At 55.5% G+C, this 20,162-nt stretch overlaps 2 protein-coding genes across 2 annotated transcripts in view; one reads left to right on the plus strand and one right to left on the minus strand.

Annotated features, from left to right (window-relative positions):
* Positions 1-10,122, plus strand: part of CSDC2 (cold shock domain containing C2) — a 15,859-nt gene extending 5,737 nt beyond the window's left edge. Inside the window, exons 2-4 of the mRNA XM_032139076.2 lie at positions 5,201-5,499; positions 7,116-7,238; positions 8,192-10,122. Of these exons, the coding sequence (XP_031994967.1) occupies positions 5,324-5,499; positions 7,116-7,238; positions 8,192-8,354 (462 nt within the window). The 5' untranslated portion in view covers positions 5,201-5,323 and the 3' untranslated portion in view covers positions 8,355-10,122. The remainder of the gene's footprint in view (positions 1-5,200; positions 5,500-7,115; positions 7,239-8,191) is intronic.
* An 85-nt stretch (positions 10,123-10,207) lies between these two features.
* The window catches only part of PMM1 (phosphomannomutase 1), a 12,647-nt gene continuing 2,692 nt past the window's right edge, over positions 10,208-20,162 (minus strand). Inside the window, exons 2-8 of the mRNA XM_032139074.2 lie at positions 19,487-19,604; positions 17,956-18,032; positions 17,710-17,801; positions 17,387-17,486; positions 12,265-12,340; positions 11,268-11,383; positions 10,208-10,899 (exon numbers count right to left, since the gene is read on the minus strand). Of these exons, the coding sequence (XP_031994965.1) occupies positions 10,777-10,899; positions 11,268-11,383; positions 12,265-12,340; positions 17,387-17,486; positions 17,710-17,801; positions 17,956-18,032; positions 19,487-19,604 (702 nt within the window). The 3' untranslated portion in view covers positions 10,208-10,776. The remainder of the gene's footprint in view (positions 10,900-11,267; positions 11,384-12,264; positions 12,341-17,386; positions 17,487-17,709; positions 17,802-17,955; positions 18,033-19,486; positions 19,605-20,162) is intronic.

A 20,162-nucleotide genomic window follows, 5' to 3' on the forward strand; every position in this document is an offset into this window, starting at 1 on the left:
CGCAATGGCTCATGCCTGTAATCCCAGCACTTTGGGAGGCCAAGTCAGGCAGATCACAAGGTCAGGAGATCAAGACCACAGTGAAACCCCGTCTCTACTAAAAATACAAAAAATTAGCCGCGCACAGTGGCGGGTGCCTGTAATCCCAACTACTCGGGAGGCTGAGGCAGGAGAATGGCGTGAACCCGGGAGGCGAAGCTTGCAGTGAGCTGAGATCACGCCACCACACTCCAGCCTGGGCGACAGAGTGAGACTCCGTCTCAAAAAAAAAAAAAAAAAAAAAAAAGGAGAGTCACAAAACCGGGTTGCAGTGGAACCAGGATTTAAACTCAGCCAGTCTGGGTCTCAGGCTGCCCTCTTACCCAACTGCTGGTTCTGAAGGGCATTATTCCCGGCAGGAGATGGCCCCAGAAGGACACACGAAATCCCCCTGGAGCTGGCCTTCAGCTCTGTTTGAGTGGAAACAAATGTTCTAGAAACATATCAGTTTCTCTGCTCTTGGGGGAGTTTATTTTCCCACTTAGTTTCTCAGGGAAAGTTCTTTTGGAAAAACTCCAGCCTCATCTTGGCTGAACCAGGAACAGAATTTATATTCACAGGAAGAGCACTGGTTTACTGTTAGACAGATCTGGGACTCTGTCACCTGCTGTGTGACTTTGGGCAAGTCACTCAACCTCTCTGAACCTCAGCTAGCTCATCTGTAAAATGGAAAAATTGTAATTTCAACTCTATAGGGTAACTGGGAGGTTGAAACGTAGAAAATAATTTTTGTAAAGACTTTTGCACAGTACATGGCATTCAGCCAATGAAATCCTCATTTTCACTTGCCCTCTTTGGCAGCAATGCTCTGGAGAGGGGGTCTGAACTGGAGGGTTGCTCCGTATCTCCCTGTTCCTTTCTCTCTGGTCTCTCGGGCTGCTGGGCATTGTATAGCTCCTCCAAGCCCACGCCCTGGCAGGGCCCAGAGAGGAAAAGGCCCTGTACCAGCTCACACAGTAGGTCAATAGCAATGCAGGACCTGGACACAGGACTCCTGCCTTCCCACTGGAAGGCTCCAGATCATACTGATTCAAATTCTGGCTCAGACTTTGATTGGCGTGTGTCCTTGAGTGAGTGATTTAACCTCTTTGAGCCTCAGTTTTCCTGTCTACAAAGTGGGGTAATAATAGCACCAGCCTTGAAGAGCAGTTGCAGGAATTAAATAAAACAAGAGACTGTGGAGGTTTGAGGGGTGGGTGATCCTAGGGAAGAAGAGAGGATGAAAGTGAATGGTGGGCTTGGCCCAGCTCAGCTGGGTCTCTCCTTCCCCCACTCCCTCTTCCCTCAACGCCCAATTCCACAGCCCTGTCAGGGAGGGGCAGGCTCTCGCCCAGCGCCCAGCGCCTACTCAGTGCTTCCCACATCTCACCTCAATTCTCATTTCATCCTCAAAAGAGCCCTTGGAGGAGGAAGTCTTTCTCTCTCTTTTTTTTTTTTTTTTTTTTTTTTTGAGACTGGGTCTTGCTCTGTCCCCAGGCTGTAGTGCAGTAGCTTGATTACCACTCACTGCAGCCTCGACCTCCTGGGCTCAAGCAATCCTCCCACCTTAGCCTCCCCAGTAGCTGGGACGACAGGCATGCACCACTACACCCAGCTAATTTTTTTTTTTAAGACCAGTGCCTCACTTTGTCCCCCAGGCTGTACTGCAGAGGTGTGATCTCGGCTCACTGCAGCTTCGACCTCCTGGGTTCAAGCAATCCTGCTGCCTCAGATGCCCAAGTAACTGGGACTACAGTTGCGCCACCACCATGCCCAGCTAATTTTTGTAATTTCTGTAGACACGAGCTTTCACCATGTTTCCCCTGCTGGTCTTAAGCTCCTGGGCTTAAACGATCCTCCCGCCTTGGCCTCCCAAAGTGCTGGGATTATTGGCATGAGCCACCTTGGCAGTTGGAGGAGGGATTCTTGTGATCCCCATTTCCCAGATAAGGAAACTGAGGCTGCAATGGGCAACAGGGGAGAAGCCTGTTCTCTCTGCCTTGTGGAAGCTGCCTGTCTCCTGCCCCTGCCTGAGGCCGACTCGCTGCCTCCTCTTGGTCCTGTCTTTGCTGTGGCTCCTCTGCCTCCCTTCTGCTCTCTGGTCTCTCTGCCACCTGAGAGCCCATCGTGGGGAGGCTGCCCTCAACCCTGGCCCAGAATCATCGGCGGGTTTTTCCCCCATCCCTGCTGCCCACTTAGCATGAGGCCCTGGAGCCGCGTGGTCACTTGGGTGGGAGGCCTGGCTGGCCAGAGCAGGCCCCAGCTCAGCTGTGTCTCCCTGGTAACCACCATGAGCTACATCTCCCCCTCTCCATCCTCCTCTTCCCTCCCTGCCCCTCCATGGCCTCCCAGCACTGGCTGTCACTGCCAAGCACAATACCAGGCCTGGGAAAACTGCAGTTGGGAGGCCAGGACCGCCCTGCTCTCTAGAGAGAGGGAGGCAGGGCCTCTGTCCCCATCTCCTGCCACCCCTCACCCAGGTGGGGCAGGTGGCACTCTAGGAGTGCACTGCAGGGCATCTGGTGCTTCCCAGCTGTGTCATCTTGGGTAACTTTGCTGCCCCGTCTTCTTTTTTTGGTAACAGCTTTACTGTGACATCGTTCACATACCATAAAATTCACCTGCTTAAGGCGTTCAGTTCGGTTGTTTTTAGTACATTCACAGAGTTGTGCAGCCATCACCACAGCCAATTATAGAACATTTTCATTCCTCAAAAAGAAACGTTCTACCCATTGGCAGCCCTCCCGTCTCCCTCTTCCCCAGCCCTGGTGACCACCAATCGACTCCTTGTCTGTAAGGATTTGCCTCAGAGATGGAATCATGCCCTTTGTGTTTTAGGGACTGGCTTCTTCTCTGTAACCTTGCAAACATTCTAGCATAATGTGTGCAGGGTTCATCTAGGGTGTAGCATGAATCAGTATTTCTTCTTTTCTTTTTCTTATGGCCAAGTGCTAGTCTACCATGTGTCTAGACCATAATTTATTATCCATTCATCTGCTGATGGGCTCGGGCTGTTTTCACTTGTTGGCTGTTGTGAATGAGCACTGGTGTGACCATTCATGAACATTTATGTCAAAGTGTTTGTGTGGTTGCTTCTTTTTTTTTTTGACAGAGTCTGGCTCAGTCACCCAGCCTGGAGTGCAATGGTGTGGTCTTGGCTCACTGCAACCTCCGCCTCCTAGGTTGAAGCAATTCTCATGCCTCAGCCTTCCGAGTAGCTGGGACTACAGGCAGATGCCATCACACCCGATTAATTTTTGTATTTTTAGGAGAGACGGGGTTTCACCACGTTGGCCAGGCTGGTCTCAAACTCCTGACCTCAAGTGATCTGCCCGCCTCAGCCTCCCAAAGTGCTGGGATTACAGGTGTGTGCCACCCCGCCTGGCTGTTTGTGTGGTTGCTTCTTTTTTTTTTGAGACGGAGTCTGGCTCTGTCGCCCAGGCTGGAGTGCAGTGGCACAATCTTGGCTCACTGCAAGCTCTGCCTCCTCGGTTCACGCCATTCTCCTGCCTCAGCCTCCGGAGTAGCTGGGACTACAGGCGCCCACCACCACACCCGGCTAATTTTTTGTATTTTTAGTAGAGATGGGGTTTCACCGTGTTAGCCAGGATGGTGTCGATCTCCTGACCTCATGATCCGCCCGCCTCGGCCTCCCAAAGTGCTGGGATTACAGGCGTGAGCCACTGCGCCCAGCCGTGTGGTTGCTTCTTGAAGCTTCCGTATTCTTCTCTCTAAAATGAGGATAATGGGTGAAAAGGCCAAACCTGGTTTGCCCTGCCTCCTGGTGTGAGCTTAGACAGAAAAGCCCCACATCAGCCTTTTCAGGGTTGAGGGTCTGTGAGGCGAGCCAAGCCCAGGACTCTACTGCCTTCCTGACTGGAGACGGAGGGTTTTGGGAGGAGGTAATCCCAGCACTTTGGGAGGCCGAGGCAGGTAGATCAACTGAGGTCAGGAGTTTGAGATCAGTCTGGCCAACATGGTGAAGCCCCGTCTCTACTAACAATACAAAAATTAGCCGGGCGTGGTGGCAGGCACCTGTAATCCCAGCTACTTGGGAGGTTGAGGCAGGAGAATCACTTGAACCTGGGAGGCAGAAGTTGCAGTGAGCCGAGATCACACCACTGTACTCCAGCCTGGGTAACAGAGTGAGACTCTGTCTCAAAAAAAAAAAAAAAAAAAAAAATTAGCTGGGCGTGAGGGTGCATGCTTGTAAATTCCAGCTACTTGGGAGGCTGAGGTGGGAGGATTGCTTCAGCCCAGGAGATGGAGGCTGCAGTGAGTCGTGATCACGTCAGTGTTCCCCAGACTGGATGAGACAGTGTCTCAAAAAAAAAAAAAAAAAAAAAGATCAATGCTAGCCCCATTTTAAAGAACATAAAAGAAGAGTCAGAAGTTAAGTGTGTTGACCAATGGGCCGGACAAGTTGGCTCACGCCTGTAATCCCAGCACTTTGGGAGGCCAAGGTGGGCGGATCACCTAAGGTCAGGAGTTCGAGCCCTGCCTGGCCAACACGGTGAAACCCTGTCTCTACTAAAAATACAAAAAATTAGCCAGGTGTGGTGGCGGGCACCTATAATCCCAGCTACTCAGGAGGCTGAGGCAGGAGAATCCCTTATACCCAGGAGGCAGAGGCTGCAGTGAGCCGAGATCGTGCCATTGCACTCCAGCCTGGGCAACAAGAGTGACTCTGTCTAAAACAAAAAACAAAAAAAGTTGACCAGGGCCAAGGCCATGTAGCCAGAAGGTGGAGGATGCAGGATTCAAACCCAGGCTTGGGTATGGAGCCCACACTCCCACCTGCCATGTTGGAGCTGATGTGTGGCTTGGCTTGCTTGAGGTCACGAAGTTGTAGGTGACAAAGCTAAGGTTTGAACCAAGATGTGTGACTCTGAAACAACTGACCCTTATGCCTAACCATATTCCAGACCATCACTGGCCACCCTACCCAGCCACCTCCCAGGCCCCTGGAGTTAGAGAACAGAACTGCAAACTGGAAGGACTTAGGGGTCATATGATCCCTAGTTTTGTTTTTCTGGTGAGGGCTCTGAACCACGATGGGTCGTTTGTGACTTGAAGTCAGGCCGTGAGGATAGCAGATGGGACCAGCCCTCCTGACTGTGGCAGGGTCCAGGAGCTGCTCCCCTGGTCTGGGCTCACCTGTGCCTCTTTCTTCCTCTTCCAGACGGAGCCCGTGGCTGGTGAGGCCGCAGAGCAGGGCCAGGCCGGGCCCTGCCCGCAAGGACGCCCAAACCCCTCACCGGCCCCTGGGCCCCAGAGCCCACCAGGCTCTCCCGCTGGCCCCACCATGACTTCGGAGTCCACGTCACCCCCAGTTGTGCCCCCACTCCACTCCCCCAAGTCCCCAGTCTGGCCCACCTTCCCCTTCCACAGGGAGGGCAGCAGGGTCTGGGAGCGGGGTGGTGTCCCACTTCGGGACCTACCCAGCCCTCTGCCCACCAAGCGGACCAGGACCTATTCAGCGTGAGTACCTGCCCCTTGCCCAGGCCCTTCACCCTTGTCAGGACATGGGCTGACCATCCCCATCCTCTTCCAACTCCTGTTGTCCTCACCTGGGACAGGGGAACTGTGTGTGGACCTTCCAGTAACTGGATGGATGTTTGTCCCATACATCGATTCATCCATCCATTCATCCATCCACCCATCCACCCACCCACCCATCCATCCATCCATCCATCCACCCATGCATCCACCCATCCATCCATCCACCCACCCACCCACTCATCCATCCATCCATCCATCCATCCATCCATCCATCCATCCATCCACCCATCCACCCATCCATCCCACCATCCATCCATCCACCCACCACCCATCCATCCATCCATCCATCCTCATCCATCCACCCATCCACCCCATCCATCCATCCATCCACCCATCCATCCACCACCCATGCATCCACCCATCCATCCGTCTGTCTGTCCATCCATCCACCCGTCCATTCATCCATCCATCCATTCCACAAAGATTTACTGAGCTCCTGACCAGGGGGGATCCATAAGCTGCTTACAATCCAGAGGGAACTTGTTCACCATCCATTACCACCCAGCAGCGTTAGGGGAGGACCCAGCATGGGGTACCAGAGGAGATGATGTCCTGGTTGGGTCTGGAACATGTATCAGGTGAAGAAGCGAGCTGGCAATTCTGGGCAGATGGCACAGCATGGGCAAAACCCAAGACACGGAGTTAACCTTTGGAGAGGGGTGGGCAGGTGGGACAAAGACTAGGCCTGGGCCTTTGGGGTAGGTCACCGATGAGGTGGCATGGGGGAGTAATATGGGTCCATATGGGGGAGGCCAAAGGATCTTTTGGGGAGGACAGGGTCTCGCTCTGTCGCCCAGGCTGGAGTGCAGTGGTGCAGTCATGGCTCACTGCAGCCTCAACTTCCTGGGCTTGAGCGATCCTCCCACCTCAGCCTCTTGAGTAGCTGGGACGACTCATGCGTGCCACCACCCCCAGCTCATTTAAAAAAAAAATGTTTGGGCCAGACATGGTGGCTCATGCCTGTAATCCCAGCACTTTAGGAGGTCAAGGCAGGTGGATCGGTTGAGGCTAGGAGATCAAGCCAGTATGGCCAACATGGCCAAACACTGCAAAACCCTGTCTCTACTAAAAATGCCAAAACTTAGCTGGGTGTGGTGGTGGGTACCTGTAATCCCAGCTACTCAGGAGACTGAGGCATGAGAATCGCTTGAACCCGGGAGGCACAGGTTGCAGTGCGCTGAGATTGCACTCCTGCACTCCAACCTGGGTGACAGAGCGAGACCCAGTCTCAAAAAAAAAAAAAATTTTTTTTTTTTTTGTAGAGATGGGAGTCTCCCTATGTTGTCCAGGCTGGTCTCAAACTCCTAGGCCCAAGTGATCCTCCCACATCAGCCTCCCAAAGTGCTGGGATTACAGGTGTGAGCCACTGTGCCTGGCCTCATTATCGTTGAATGGGGATGACTGTGCGGTTTCTGGCCTGGGGCAAGTTTCTCACAGCCCTGAGGCACGCTCAGCAGAAATGGCCCAGAATGGCTGTAGGGGTCCGGGGAGGAGTTCCTCAGGCCACAGCTCCAATCCCACTACCCTATCTCCAGGACAGCCCGGGCCTCAGCTGGCCCCGTGTTCAAGGGCGTCTGTAAGCAGTTCTCACGCTCACAGGGCCATGGCTTCATCACCCCCGAGAACGGGTCCGAGGACATCTTCGTACATGTGTCTGAGTGAGTCCCCTCCACCTCCCTGTTCTTGGCCCCTGCCCTAGTGTCCCCAACGGTACCTCAAAAATGTCTCTCCAGGCCTCTCCTCTCACTGGCTGAGGTCTGTATTCGTGGCACCTTTTCTGTCCTGAGTAGGGGCTGAGGGTGCGTTGCGGGAGGAGGGCTGGGGCCAGGTGAGGAGTGGGCATGCAGACCCCAGAAGCCTGGGAGCCAGCGGCTGGGCCCTGGATCCTGTTCCAGCATCGTAGGGGGTCTGAGAGGGCTAGGCCAGCTCCTGAGCCTCTTGGCCTGGAAAGGGCCTTCAGGTGGGTGGGCCAGGAGGTAGAGATGGATGTCGTGTCTAGGCCTGGGCCCACCCACTTCTAATGCCAGGAGGACCGGGGGACGTCACTGAGCTTCTCAGAGCTTTAGGGACCTCCCTGTGCCCTTTCACATCTCAGTCCCCAAGGGACCCAGAAAGGGAGGTACAGTTTATGAGTCCCATGTTATTTTATTTATGTATTTTTTGAGACAGAATCGCACTCTGTCGCCCAGGCTAGAGTGCAATGGCACAATCTCGGCTCAGTGCAACCTCCACTTCCTGGGTTCAAGCGATTCTCCCGCCTCAGCCTCCCGAGTAGCTGGAATTACAGGTGCCAGCCACCATGCCTGGCTAATTTTTGTACTTTTAGTAGAGCCAGGGTTTCGCCATGTTGGCCAGGCTGGTGTCAAACTCCTGACTCAGGTGATCCGCCTGCCTCGGCCTCCCAAAGTGCTGGGATTACAGGCGTGAGCCACTGTGCCTGGCCATGAGTCCCGTTTTACAGATTCGAGAGCTGAGATTCTGAGAAGCAAGGCCTGGCCAGGCCTCCTGGCCTAGGGAGGCTTAGGGCCAGGCTGCCCCCAAGGCCAGGCCGCAGGATTGTCTGGGGCACAGGGCCTGCTGCTGAGCTAACACCCCTCTTCCTGTCCTCCAGCATCGAGGGGGAGTACGTGCCAGTGGAGGGTGACGAGGTGACCTACAAGATGTGCCCTATCCCCCCCAAGAACCAGAAGTTCCAGGCCGTGGAGGTGGTGCTCACTCAGCTGGCCCCCCACACTCCCCACGAGACGTGGTCTGGCCAGGTCGTGGGCTCCTAGGCTGGGTGGCTCACAGGCCAGCTGGCCGGGGGGTGGGGAGCCACACAGGGTGAACGGGCAGCAGCCGGCTCCATGCCCCACTGCCCTGGCTGATCAGTCCTTCGGTGGCCTCAGTGCGCACGTCTGTCTGTCCGTCTGTGCTTGTGGCTGTGAGCGTGTGCCTCCACCCGCCCCATGACCCGTGACTACTGTGCAAGCTGGCCAGGAGGTGGGTGGAGGGCGAGGCCACCAGACCTGGCTTCTCGCTGTCCACTGCCTCTCTCCTCCCCTCCCTGCTGCAGACACGCAGGACCCGCTCGCCCTCCTGCCTACCCGTCCCCATGGTGACTGAGCCGAGAGAGCCTGCACTGGGCTCACTCCTTGGCCTCCACCCCTGAGCTGTCCCGTGTCAGTCCCTGGCCCGGAGCCAGGCTCTCTGTGCTACTTACATCTCCCTCCCTTGGCTGAGGTCCCCCGCCCTGGCCTGGACCCTTCCCTCAGAAGCCCGGCCGGTGGTGCTTTTGGGGAGCCTCTCAGCCTCTGCCAGGGGAGGAGGACTGACACGGAGGCACACAGGCCTCTCACTGCCGAGGCCAGCCTTCCGTCCTGCTCTGCTCTCTCAGTGCCATAGAGAGGCAGGAAGAGGGGCCTGAGGGTGGAAGGGGTTTGGGGCTCCCGTTTTGCCGGCCAGTCCCTCCTCCTCAGCCTGGCAGTGGCACTGGGCTCCTTCCCCTGGGCTGTACTGAGCCAAGCCCAGGGGTTTGCAGAGGGTGGGGGTCCATCTCTCCAGCTTGGCTGCAGCCCTCCTTTACCCTGACTCACAAGCCCCACTGATGCTCTGGGCCACACCTGGCTGATGGCTGCTGAGGATGCACGAGGGACGGACACACGTCCGGGGCACCCACGAGGAGGGCCCTCAGCCTAGGAGACTGGCCCTGCGGCCTCCACGTCAAACTCTCTTCCCAAAGCCCTGACAGACCAGTGGCCAAGGTGTGGCTCTTATGGCATCCATCCCTGAAGATGTGTGGCTGTTGCTGTCACCCAGAGTCCTTTTGGGGCCAAGATGTGTGTGCACCTGGGGTCGTGGCCATTCACTCCCAGGCAGGGGTGAGGGTGGCCTGGCCCAGGAGGCCAGGAAGGAGGGCCCTGTCTGCCTCCACCTCTGGGTGCACCCCCTGCCTGCCACCCTCCCTTCTAGAGAGCACATCGCCTGACTGGGGAGAAGTGGGGCCGTGGTTCAAGGGAGGGCCGGCCAGGGGTGGAACCCTTATGAGACTCAGTCTGTGAGTAAAACTGGGGGCTCAAATGCCCAGGATGAAGGGATCAGTGACTGTCTGGGAGGATCCCTGGCCTTGTAGGTGCCCCAAGACTGCAGGGTAGAGATCAGCCGGTGTGCCTGCATCCCACCCCCGCCCCCAAGGCCCACCACATAAAATCTGGGAGCCCAGAGCTGCTGAGGTGTGGTCAGCTCCCCTAAAATAGGCACGGCCCAGCCTGTCCCATGAGGAACAAAGGCCCCTGGCCCCCTTCAGAGAGGGCTTGTTGGTGAGGGTTGACTCCTGGGGGCCCCCAAGGCTCCCCTCCTGTAGGGAGGCCACCTTTTAAGGCACCACTAGCAGTCAGGATATGGTGGCATTAGCCTTGGGGCCGCCTGGGTGGCAGGGGGGCAGCAGCTCTCCTCCCCACTCACAGGCCCTGCAGTGCCCATCTGGAATTCCTCCCAAGACCCCTGGCCACCCAGACCCCCCATTCTTCCTAACACTGGCAATAAACCCTCAACTGTGACCCACTGTGGCCTGAAGCTGCCTCTGTGTCAGGGTCCCCAAGGAAGGGGCTGGGGGTGGACACACCAAACCATCTCTTCTTTGGGGATTCAATGGCCCCCTCCTCGACTGGATCAGACTTCCTTTGTGACCTGGGCCAAGTCCCTGCCCTCTCTGTGCTGTTTACTCATCGGCAAAGTAGTGGCTGTGACAGCATGTGACTGGGGCCAATTATCCATTCAGACACAGCTGACACCTACTTTGTTCTGGGAACTTTAATATTGTGACAAAGTTCTCTAAAATAGGCACCTTCCCCACCGTACCTCATTGCCCAGGGCAGGCAGGCAGAGCAGGCTAGATCTCGTACCGACACTTGCGCACGCCTCCTCCTGGCGCAGAAAGAAACCTGTTCTGTACCAAAATATAAGCAGCAGCTGTGGCTTGGGCCACCAGGTGGAGCATGGGGAACACTCTGGGCCCTGGGAGGACGGAGCCAGTGCCACTAGGAGCTGACTGGCTGGGGATGGTTGTCCACACAGACTCTGGCCCCATCTGGGTGGGCCTTGCAGCAGGCGTCCTGGGCCAGACGACGGGGCCCTGGCATCTATCCAACACCAGGACCTGTCTTTAGGCCTAGGCCAAACTCTTCAGAAATCATTACGCACAGATGTGGGCCCCAGTCACGCCTCATGGGCTGTCTCTGGGAAGAAAATCTCCCGGCATCGCTTCACTGTGTCCTGAGGAGACACCACGCTGTGGCCAACAGTCCGGGGGTCGGCAAAGATCTCAAAGTCGTTCCCACCCTGCACACAGAGGACGGGCAGAGGAGGCATATTTAGGCAGAGTCCCTCTCCACATTGGCTGCTACGGACCTGCCCCTCCTCCTGCCCCTTCAGAACTGCCAGGAAGCCCACCTTCTCACCCCTTGTCAGACCTGCCCTGACTTGCTGTGTGATGTAGAACAAGTGCCCAGCCCTCTTGGGGCCCCAGCTTTCCGATCTGTGAAATGGGGTTGGTGAGCAATGGTTGTTCTCCAGGAGCCCCCCAAGAGGTCTGTTGTGTTGCCCCATGTTCTGGCCTTGACCTCGGGTGATTTGCATTGGAGAAGCCACCAGACCTGGCTTCTCGCTGTCCACTGCATTGGGGGAAACCTGGGGTGGGCCACACTCACAGGGCTGGTCTCGTTCCCAAAGAAGTGGATGGTGTCGAAGCTGTCCTGGTCCAGGCTATCCAGGCAGTAGCGCTTGTCCCAGCCCTCGGGGAAGACGTCAAAGCTGATCATGCCTCCTGTGGGCAGGGGTGGGGACTGTTATTCCCTGCTGGGAGGGGCAGACAAGGCTAACAGAAGGGCTGCTTGTTCATTCATTCATTCAACAACCCTTGAGTGCCTACTGAGGGCCAGGAACAGGACACGGGACAGACTTAGGATCCTCAAGGAAGTTATGACACAGGTTGGACAACAAACAAGACCATGAAGTGGGTGGGGGAAGCTCATCCAGCCAGGGTGGTCAGGGGAGACCTCTGAGGAGGTGGCAATGAGCTGGGACCTGAGCCGAGTGGGGATGGCTGGGGCGCAAAGTACAGCCCCTGAGGCAGGGAAGAGAACGAGCGTCCCAGCAACGGAGGAGGCCGGGAGAGGCAAGGCAAGGATGGGCAGGCCCTGGGCATCACGTGGAGAGGGAGGAAGAGCCTAGGGAGGACTTTGGGCAGAGGCATGTCATGACTGCAGCTCCAGCCTCTCTGGCCACTGGAGAATGGGTGAGGTGGCAGAGGGGAGCCCGGCTGCGTCAGGGTCAGTTGGAGCCTGGGACAAGCTGCTGACAGTGGAAGTGTGAGCACTGGTGGGATTCCAGACAGGGGGCCCTGGGACTTCTAGGAGTTTGGACTTGGGAAGGGGCGGGGGAGAGCATTCAAGGGAGAGGCTCTGGTTTTTGGCCTGAGAAACTGGGTAGGCATGGGGCGTTTACCTCTGAGGTATGAGGTGGGGAAAACTGGGGGCCAGTAAACACTGAACCCCTTTCTGCATCGGGCTCAGCCACCCTCTCTGCCCTGAGCAGGGGAGGGGCTCCTAAAGCTACTGGGGGCCACAGCCTGGTCTTGGGAGGGGCAGATGGTTTGAGGAGGGGCCCTGTACCAGGCCTCCCAGGTCCTCTGCAGGGTGGACGTACCTCGGGAGAACCTCAGCCCTTTGCCAGCAAACTCTGTTTTCAGGGCTTCCACAAACTTCTCCCGGATCTTCTCTTTCTGCAGAGGGGAGGGGGTGGATGGCAGCTCAGAGGACCTGCTGTGTGCCGGGCCCTGGCTGGGCACACAGTCCACGTGAGCGTGCTGAGCATTCTAGGTGGGTAGGACCCCCAACTGTGCAGATGAGGAAACTAAGGCTCAGAGAGGGGTCGTGCCTTGGTCAAGGTTACCTAGCCTTGGTGGCAGAGCCAGGGCCTAAATCCAGAAGGGATGGGGCTGCCAATGGGGCTGTGGGCTGGGTCTTCTGAAGGGGGCCTCAGAGGAGAGACACGAGCAGGAAGGGCGAGGAGACGGGGCAATCTGGATCCCACATCAATGTCCACCTCAGGGCAGGGCTCAATCCCGTTAGCTGTGCCCAGCTCAACAAAGCAAATACTCAGAAATGAGTGCGGGAGCTGAGAGCAGGAGACCTGTGAGGAGGTGGCTGTGGGCATTCACAGAGGGCAGTAGGATGTCAGTCATGGCAGAGCACCCACCATGCAAAGACATGGCTGGGCTGGGGACTAGGTAGTGCCCAGGCCGGCCCCGTCCCTCTGAGCAGGAACTCTGGCAGCAGCTCTGCAAACATGGAGCAGGGGGACATTCCCCCCCCAGCCCCCATGATCTCCATCTCAGAGGGCCACAAAGGGGAGCAGCTATGCCCAGCCTGAGGGGCAGCTGAACATCTAAACCAGCCAGCAGGACATTCAGCTGACAGAGGGTCTCGAGACCGGGCTGGGAAGTCTGACCACATCCTTGGGGACCAAGAGGCGCTGAGGATTCTGGAGCACAGGAGTGGGGTGGCTGGTATGGCCCTGTAGTCAGAGCTGGGTAGGACTGGGGCGGAAAGGCAGGCAGTGGTCAGCAGCATGGAGCTTGGAGAAGTGGACCAGGGAGGATGTCAGATATAAAGCCAGACACCCCCCAGCCTGAGTTCTGAAGGCAAGTAGCCAGGCTTGGCTACTGTACTCCTCAGCTGTGTGACCATGGGCAAGTCACCTGACCTCTCTGAGCCTATTTCCTGGAGTAAAGGATGGAGAAGTAATGAATGACCAGTGCCTGCTTCCCTCTCATGGAAAAGCAGAGATAAGGGATGTGAGCCCCCTGCCAGCCTTGGCCTGGCTTTCCAGCAGGTAGGTGGGCCCCAGGGAGGCCAGAGTGCCCACCAGTGGCCACTCTGTAGGCCCAGGGCTACCACTAAGAGTGCCCCAAGCTCTGGAGAAATGTTTCTACATGGCCGAGGCTGGCTGCACCCCCCTTCTCTGGAGAACAAGGCTGGTCACTGGACAGCCCCATGTGCAAGGCCAGCCTCGGCAGGGACCGGCACTGTGACCTGGAGCTGGTTACTCACCCTCTGGCCTCAGTGTCCTCATCTAAGGAAGGGAAGTACTCATCCCCCCTTCAGGGTTCTGGAAGACGAGCTGGGTTAAGCATTTATTTATACCAGCTCTGGGCCAGGGCAGGGCACACAGATCAGGAAGGTTCATGCCCCTCCAGTGCCAGAAGGGAGCAAACAAGAGCCAAAAATACTTGAGAAGGCCCTGGGGTGGGGAGTTAGTGTGTGGCTCCCCAACCCCATGCCAGGTGGGGTCCATGTGCCACCTCGTCCAGTCCTCATGACAGCCCATGGGATGGGAACTGCTATTACCCCCACCTTACACATAAGAAAACTGAGGCACCCGTTAGTAAAGATGCTTTTCCAGGTTACAAGGCAAATGGGTAGAGCTGGGACTGGGAACCTGGGTAGACAGGAAGGGATAACCTCTCAGCACATGTGTGTGGGGGAAGGGTTCTTTGCCAGTGACCAATCCTAACTACTCCAAAAAAAAAAAAAAAGTCCCCGTGCCTGGGCGCAGCGGCTCACGTCTATAATCCCAGCACTTTGGGAGGCCAAGGTGGGCGGATCACTTGAGGCCAGGGGTTTGAGACCAGCCTGAACATGGAAAAACACTGTCCCTACTAAAAAATACAAAAATTAGGCCGGGCGCAGTGGCTCATGCCTGTAATTCCAGCACTTTGGGAGGCCGAGGAGGGCGGATCACAAGGTTAAGAGATTGAGACCATCCCGGCCAGCATGGCGAAACCCTGTCTCTACTAAAAATACAAAAATTAGCTGGGCGTGGTGGCGGGCGCCTGTAGTCCCAGCTACTCGGGAGGCTGAGGCAGGAGAATCGCTTGAACCCGGGAGGCAGAGGTTGCAGTGAGCCGAGATCTCACCACTGCACTCCAGCCTGGTGACAGAGTGAGACTCCATCTCAAAAAAAAAAACCCAAAACCAAAACCAAAAAAATCAGCCAGGTGGTGGCATGAGCCTGTAATCCCAGCTACTCCGGAGGCTGAGGCAGGAGAATTGCTTGAGCCTGGGCAGCGGAAGTTGTAGTGAGCTGAGATCACGCTACTGTACTCCAGCCTGGGTGACAGAGCAAGACTCTATCGAGAAAAAAAAAGTCCCTGTGCCTGTGGGTACTGCCTTCCCTAAGCCTCAGCCTCAGGAGTCAGGAATCATTGAGCTGGGAGGCACCCTCAGGGAGGCACCAGAGGGCCAAGGGCAAAATCAAATCTTTGCTCTGCAACCAGCTCCCTATGTGACCTCGGGCAGGGCCCTTCTGATCGAGCCTTGGTTTCCTCATTTATAAAATGGAGCTAATACTACTCATTTCATTCATTCAAAAGGTATTTCTTGCCGGGCACAGTGGCTCACACCTATAATCACTTTGGAAGGTTGAGGTGGGTGGATTGCCTGAGCTCAGGAGTTTGAGACCAGCCTGGGCAACACGATGAAACCCCATCTCTACTAAAATACAAAATATTAGGCCGGGCACGGTGGCTCACGCCTGTAATCCCAGCACTTTGGGAGGCTGAGGCAGGCGGATCACAAGCTCAGAAGATCAAGACCATCCTGGCCAACATGGTGAAACCCCGTCTCTACTAAAAATACAAAAAATTAGCTGGGCATGGTGGTGCATGTAAGCCTAGCTACTTGGGAGGCTGAGGCAGAAGAATCGCTTGAATCAGGGAGTCAGAGGTTCCAGTGAGCCGAGATTGCGCCACTGCACTCCAGCCTGGTGACAGAGCGAGACTCCGTCTCAACAACAACAACAAAAAATTAGCCAGGCGTGGCTGCATGTGCCTGTAGTCCCAGATACTCGGGAGGCTGAGGCAGGAGAATTGCTTGAACCTAGGAGGTGGAGGTTGCAGTGAGCCGAGATTGTGCCACAGCACTCCAGCCTGGGTGACAGAGCGAGACTCCAAAAAAAAAAAAAAGGGTATTTCTTTGTGAGGTGCTGTGGCTCACACCTATAGTCCTGGTGCTTTGGAAGGCTGAGACAGAAGGCCCACTTGAGGCTAGGAGTTCAAAACTGGCCTGGGAGACACAGCGAGATCCCATCCCTACAAAAAATTTAAAAAATTAGCCTGGAATGGTGTAATGCACCTGTGGTCCCAGCTACTCAGGAGGCTGAGGTGTGAGGATCGCTTGAGCCTCAGAGATCGAGACTGCAGTGAGCTAGGACTGGATCACTGCACTGCACTCCAGACTGGGCAACAGAGTAAGACCCTGTCTCAAAAACAACAATAATAACAAAAAGTATACCATGTGCCAGGCATAGGGGATCCAGAGGAGAACAAGCAGCAGAAATCCCTGCCCTCATGGAGCTTACAGTTCTGGGACAGGGACAGACAGTAATTCGGATTTTAAAAGTAGATGGTGAAAGTTGTCCAAGGCTGCTTGGGGAGAAATAAGGTAGGGGAAGGAGCAGGAAGTGCAGCAGTGGATGTGATACTCTCGGAGGCCCCACTGGGAAAAGGACGTGAAAGGGGATTTGAAGGAGGGGAGGGACGAGCTGGGCCTGAGAGAAGTGTGCTCTGGCAGAGGCACAGCACTCTAGAATCAGCCAAGAGGTCATAGCTGGAGCAGAGGGCAGGGAGAGCCACCGAACAGGTCAGAGAGAATGACGGAACGACGCAGAAGGGCCAGCGTGGAAAGGTTTGGATGGGTAGATGGCTCCATCCCCGAGAGGGATGGAGGCGGTGGGGAGAAAAGCAAAATGCACATCAAGGTTTAGCAGGGGCAGCACAGGCAGAGGTGAGAGGACCCTGGTGTGTTCCAGGAATAGAAAGTGGAACTTGAAGGGCACAGAGAGGAGACGCGGAGAGCCTGAGCCAGACAGAGCCCTCAGGGCTTGAGGCACCATAGGAGGAGGCTAGGACATCATCCAGTTGGCAAAGAGGAGCCAAGGAAGGATCATAAGTGAGGGGACGGGGCTGGGGGGGTGAATGCGGCTGATGTGTTTGAGAGGTTCTAATGGGCCGTGCGCGGTGGCTCACGCCTGTAATCCCAGCACTTTGGGAGGCCGAGGTAGGCGGATCACTTTAGGTCAGGAGTTCAAGACCAGCCTGGCCAACATGGTGAAACCCTGTCTCTACTAAAAAAGTACAAAAATTAGCTGGGTGTAGTGGTGCACACCTGTAATCCCAGCTACTTAGGAGGCTGAGGCAGAAGAATCGCTTGAACACGGGAGGTGGGAGTTGCAGTGAGCCGAGATCATGCCACTGCACTCCAGCCTCTATCTATTTTTTTGGAGACTCTATCTCCAAAAAAAAAAAGAAAGGAAGGTTCTCAGTGGCATTGCTAGACAGCAGGCTGGCAGGGCTATGCAGGGGGTGGGGAGGGACAGAGAGGAAAGTTGGGGTAGCCTGGGGCTGGGGAAAGGGGTAATCTAGAGAGTGGGGTCTCAGTTCTGCAGATGAACAGATTTGACACTAACTTGAGAGGCTGATGAAATAGGAGTTGTTGGACCCAATGTGGGTGGGAAGGTGGAAATGATATTCCCAGGTGTTGGCCTGGCTCAGTAGGTGGCTGCCTGGTGCTGGCCACCTAGTAAGGGGGACCAGCAGCATTGGAAAGATGCAGGTATGTCTACAACAATGGCGCAAGGTAGGTGCCTGAAAGGGTATCAGTTAAATCAGAACACATCCCCCAGTCTATTTCACCGATGAGAAAATAAAGGCTCAGATAAATTGAGTGACTGAGGCCCTACAGGCCTAAGGTTGCATAGCTAGCGGTACCTTGTCCAGTTCGGAGAACTCGATCCTCTCCTCCAGGGTGCAGCTCCGGCCTATGGGCGAGATGTTCAGCATGCCATTCCGGAACTCGATGAAGGTTCCACTGGTGGTGAGGGAGGGCAGGGAGCCAGAGAGAACCAGAATGGCCCTGAATTCAAATCTAGCCCCACCTGGGACCCCAGCCTCCTAGGACTTCAAAGGGGACAAGAATCCACACTCCCAGCAAAAAAATCAGGGGCCCTAGTATCTCCAGGCTCCCTCTTAGGGACCCACACTTCTCCTCCCTCAGGCCCCAGGTTCTGGAGACCAGGCTGGTAAGACCTCACCGCTTCTTGGGCAGCCTGAGCAGGGCCATGTAGCTGAGGCAGAAGTTGATCAAGTCCTGCAGCAGCTCCTCCCCCAGGTGGTTCTGGATGGTCTGGCCAAGGAACACAGGGCTCTGAGAGTGGCCTGGGCTGCCTGACCCTGAGACAGCCACAGTATCTCTCCCCCAACCCAGGACAGAAGCCCCCATGGACTGCTCCACTATGGAAAAGTGGGGTGCCCCTGGCTAAGCCCTGGGGGACACTGACCTGCTTGGAGAGCAGTCGTCCGTGCTTATACTGCACCGTCCCGTTCTCGGCAAACACATAATCAAATTTCTCAATGACTTCGGGGTCACATAGAGGACAGGAGGAAGAAAGAGTGTGAGACCTCGTCTGTGACCCCACAGGCAAGTAAAGAGAGAGGAAGCCCACACCCTTGGTTTCACGTTCAAAGGCCATTTGTTCAATCCGAGGCTGCAACCTGCTTCTCCAGCCTTTCTCCCTCTGCAGCTTGGTTTTCTTCCAAAGAAGCCAGTCACACCTGTGGGCCGCTGCACACAGGCATCCATGCAGGTCCTTCTGTCAGAACCGCCCTTCCCTGGCTTCCCTGCCACTCATCCTCCAAGATCCAGCTTCCTCCTCTGGAAGTCATGCAGTACTCTCTGGCAGAGGGAGTCATTTCCACTCTGTGCTTCCCTGCCCCTCTGCAGAGGGGCTTCCTTCTGTTCTACAGCTGCCATCGCACTTGGTTCTCAAGGCTGGCTGCATGGGAGAGTTGGAGGTTTCAGCTCTGGCTGCCACGAGAAGCAGCTGGAGTGGGTGGGAGGTGGGAGGCACAGGGAGCACAGCCCAGAGGCTGTTGCGGGGTCTGGGTGGCACGTGGTTACCTGGACTATGATGGCGTGGTGGAGATGGAGACAGAGGGGACAGGGAGATATTTTGGGGTTTGCTGATGGAATAAACAAGAGGTGAGGAAAAGGAAAAATTCGAGGAAGTTTCTGGCTTGAGGAACTGGAGGCACCCACTTTGACTGGGCTGAGACCAACGGCTCTGAGGTCCAATCAATTTCCTGGATAACTTCAGAGTCATCCTCTGTTAAATGGGATGATCACGCCTACTCTGAAGTGTGATTGTAGGGATCAAATGCAATGACATTAACACATGATCATTTTTGACAAATGGTAGCCATCATTGGTTCTGCCCTTTATTTATTTATTTATTTTATTTTTTTGGATGCGGAGCCTCACTCTGTCACCCAGGCAGGAGTGCAGTGACCTGATCTTGGCTCACTGCAACCTCCGCCTCCCAGGTTCAAGCGATTCTCCTGCCTCAATCTCCTGAGTAGCTGGGATTACAGGCACATGCCAACATACCCAGCTAATTTTTTGTATTTTTAGTAGAGACAGGGTTTCACCATGCTGGCCAGGCAGGTCTTGAACTCCTCATCTCAAGTGATCCACCCGCCTTGGCCTCCCAAAGTGCTGGGATTACAGGCGTAAGCCACTGTGCCAGCCGGTTCAGCCCATTTTAAAGATGAGGAAATCAAGACTCAGCAGGGAGAAATGAGAATGTAAACTGCATACGGGCAGGTTTTGCTTGCTTTCTCCCAGCTATTTCTCAAGGGCCTGGCACAATCCCTGGCAATAGGAGGTGCTCAAGTGTTTGTCAAATCAGTGAGGGAACTATCTGGCTGCTCTCTCTCTACTTCTTCTGCCCCACAGAAGCAGGACTGGCTCTTTGAAGATGCCCAGGAATCTCTCAAACTCCCCACTCCCTCTATCCCCAGCCTCACTCCTACCTTCATCTCCGTCACCCAGCTGCTCAGCGATCTTACAGTAGTCAGAGCCGCCCACCACACCGATCTGCACTCTACTTCGCAGCTTCTGCAGGAAGGCAGCCACCTCGGGGTCAATTTTCTATGGGGGGAGAGGGGAAGCATAGCATTCTGGCTTTCAACATGTCTAGGACCTCCACTTAGCCCTCACTTAGTGCTCAGAGCCCAGGAAGCCCACATTCTACCTGGATCTGAAGCAGTACAAAGCTTAGACACCAAAAATTAGACAGGTTGGGCACTGTGGCTCAGGTCTGTAATCCCAACACTTTGTGAGGCCAAGGCAGAAAGATCACTTGACCCAGGAGTTTGAGACTAGAGCCTAGGCAGCAAAAGAAGACATTGTCTCTATGAAAAAAAAATTTTTTTTTTTTGGAGATGAATTTTTGCTCTGTCACCCAGGCTGGAGTGCAGTGGTGTGATTCCGGCTCACAGAAACCTCTGCCCAGGCTGGAGTGCGATGGCACGATCTCGGCTCACTGCAACCTCCGCCTCCCGGGTTCAAGCGATTCTTCTTCTTCAGCCTCCCGAGTAGCTGGGATTACAGGCGCCTGCCACCATGCCCAGCTAAGTTTTAAATTTTTAGTAGAGACAGGGTTTCGCCATGTTGGCCAGGCTGGTCTCAAACTCCTGAATTCAGGTG

The sequence above is a fragment of the Hylobates moloch genome, unplaced genomic scaffold (assembly GCF_009828535.3).
Source record: "Hylobates moloch isolate HMO894 unplaced genomic scaffold, HMol_V3 SCAFFOLD_19, whole genome shotgun sequence".
NCBI lineage: Eukaryota > Metazoa > Chordata > Mammalia > Primates > Hylobatidae > Hylobates > Hylobates moloch.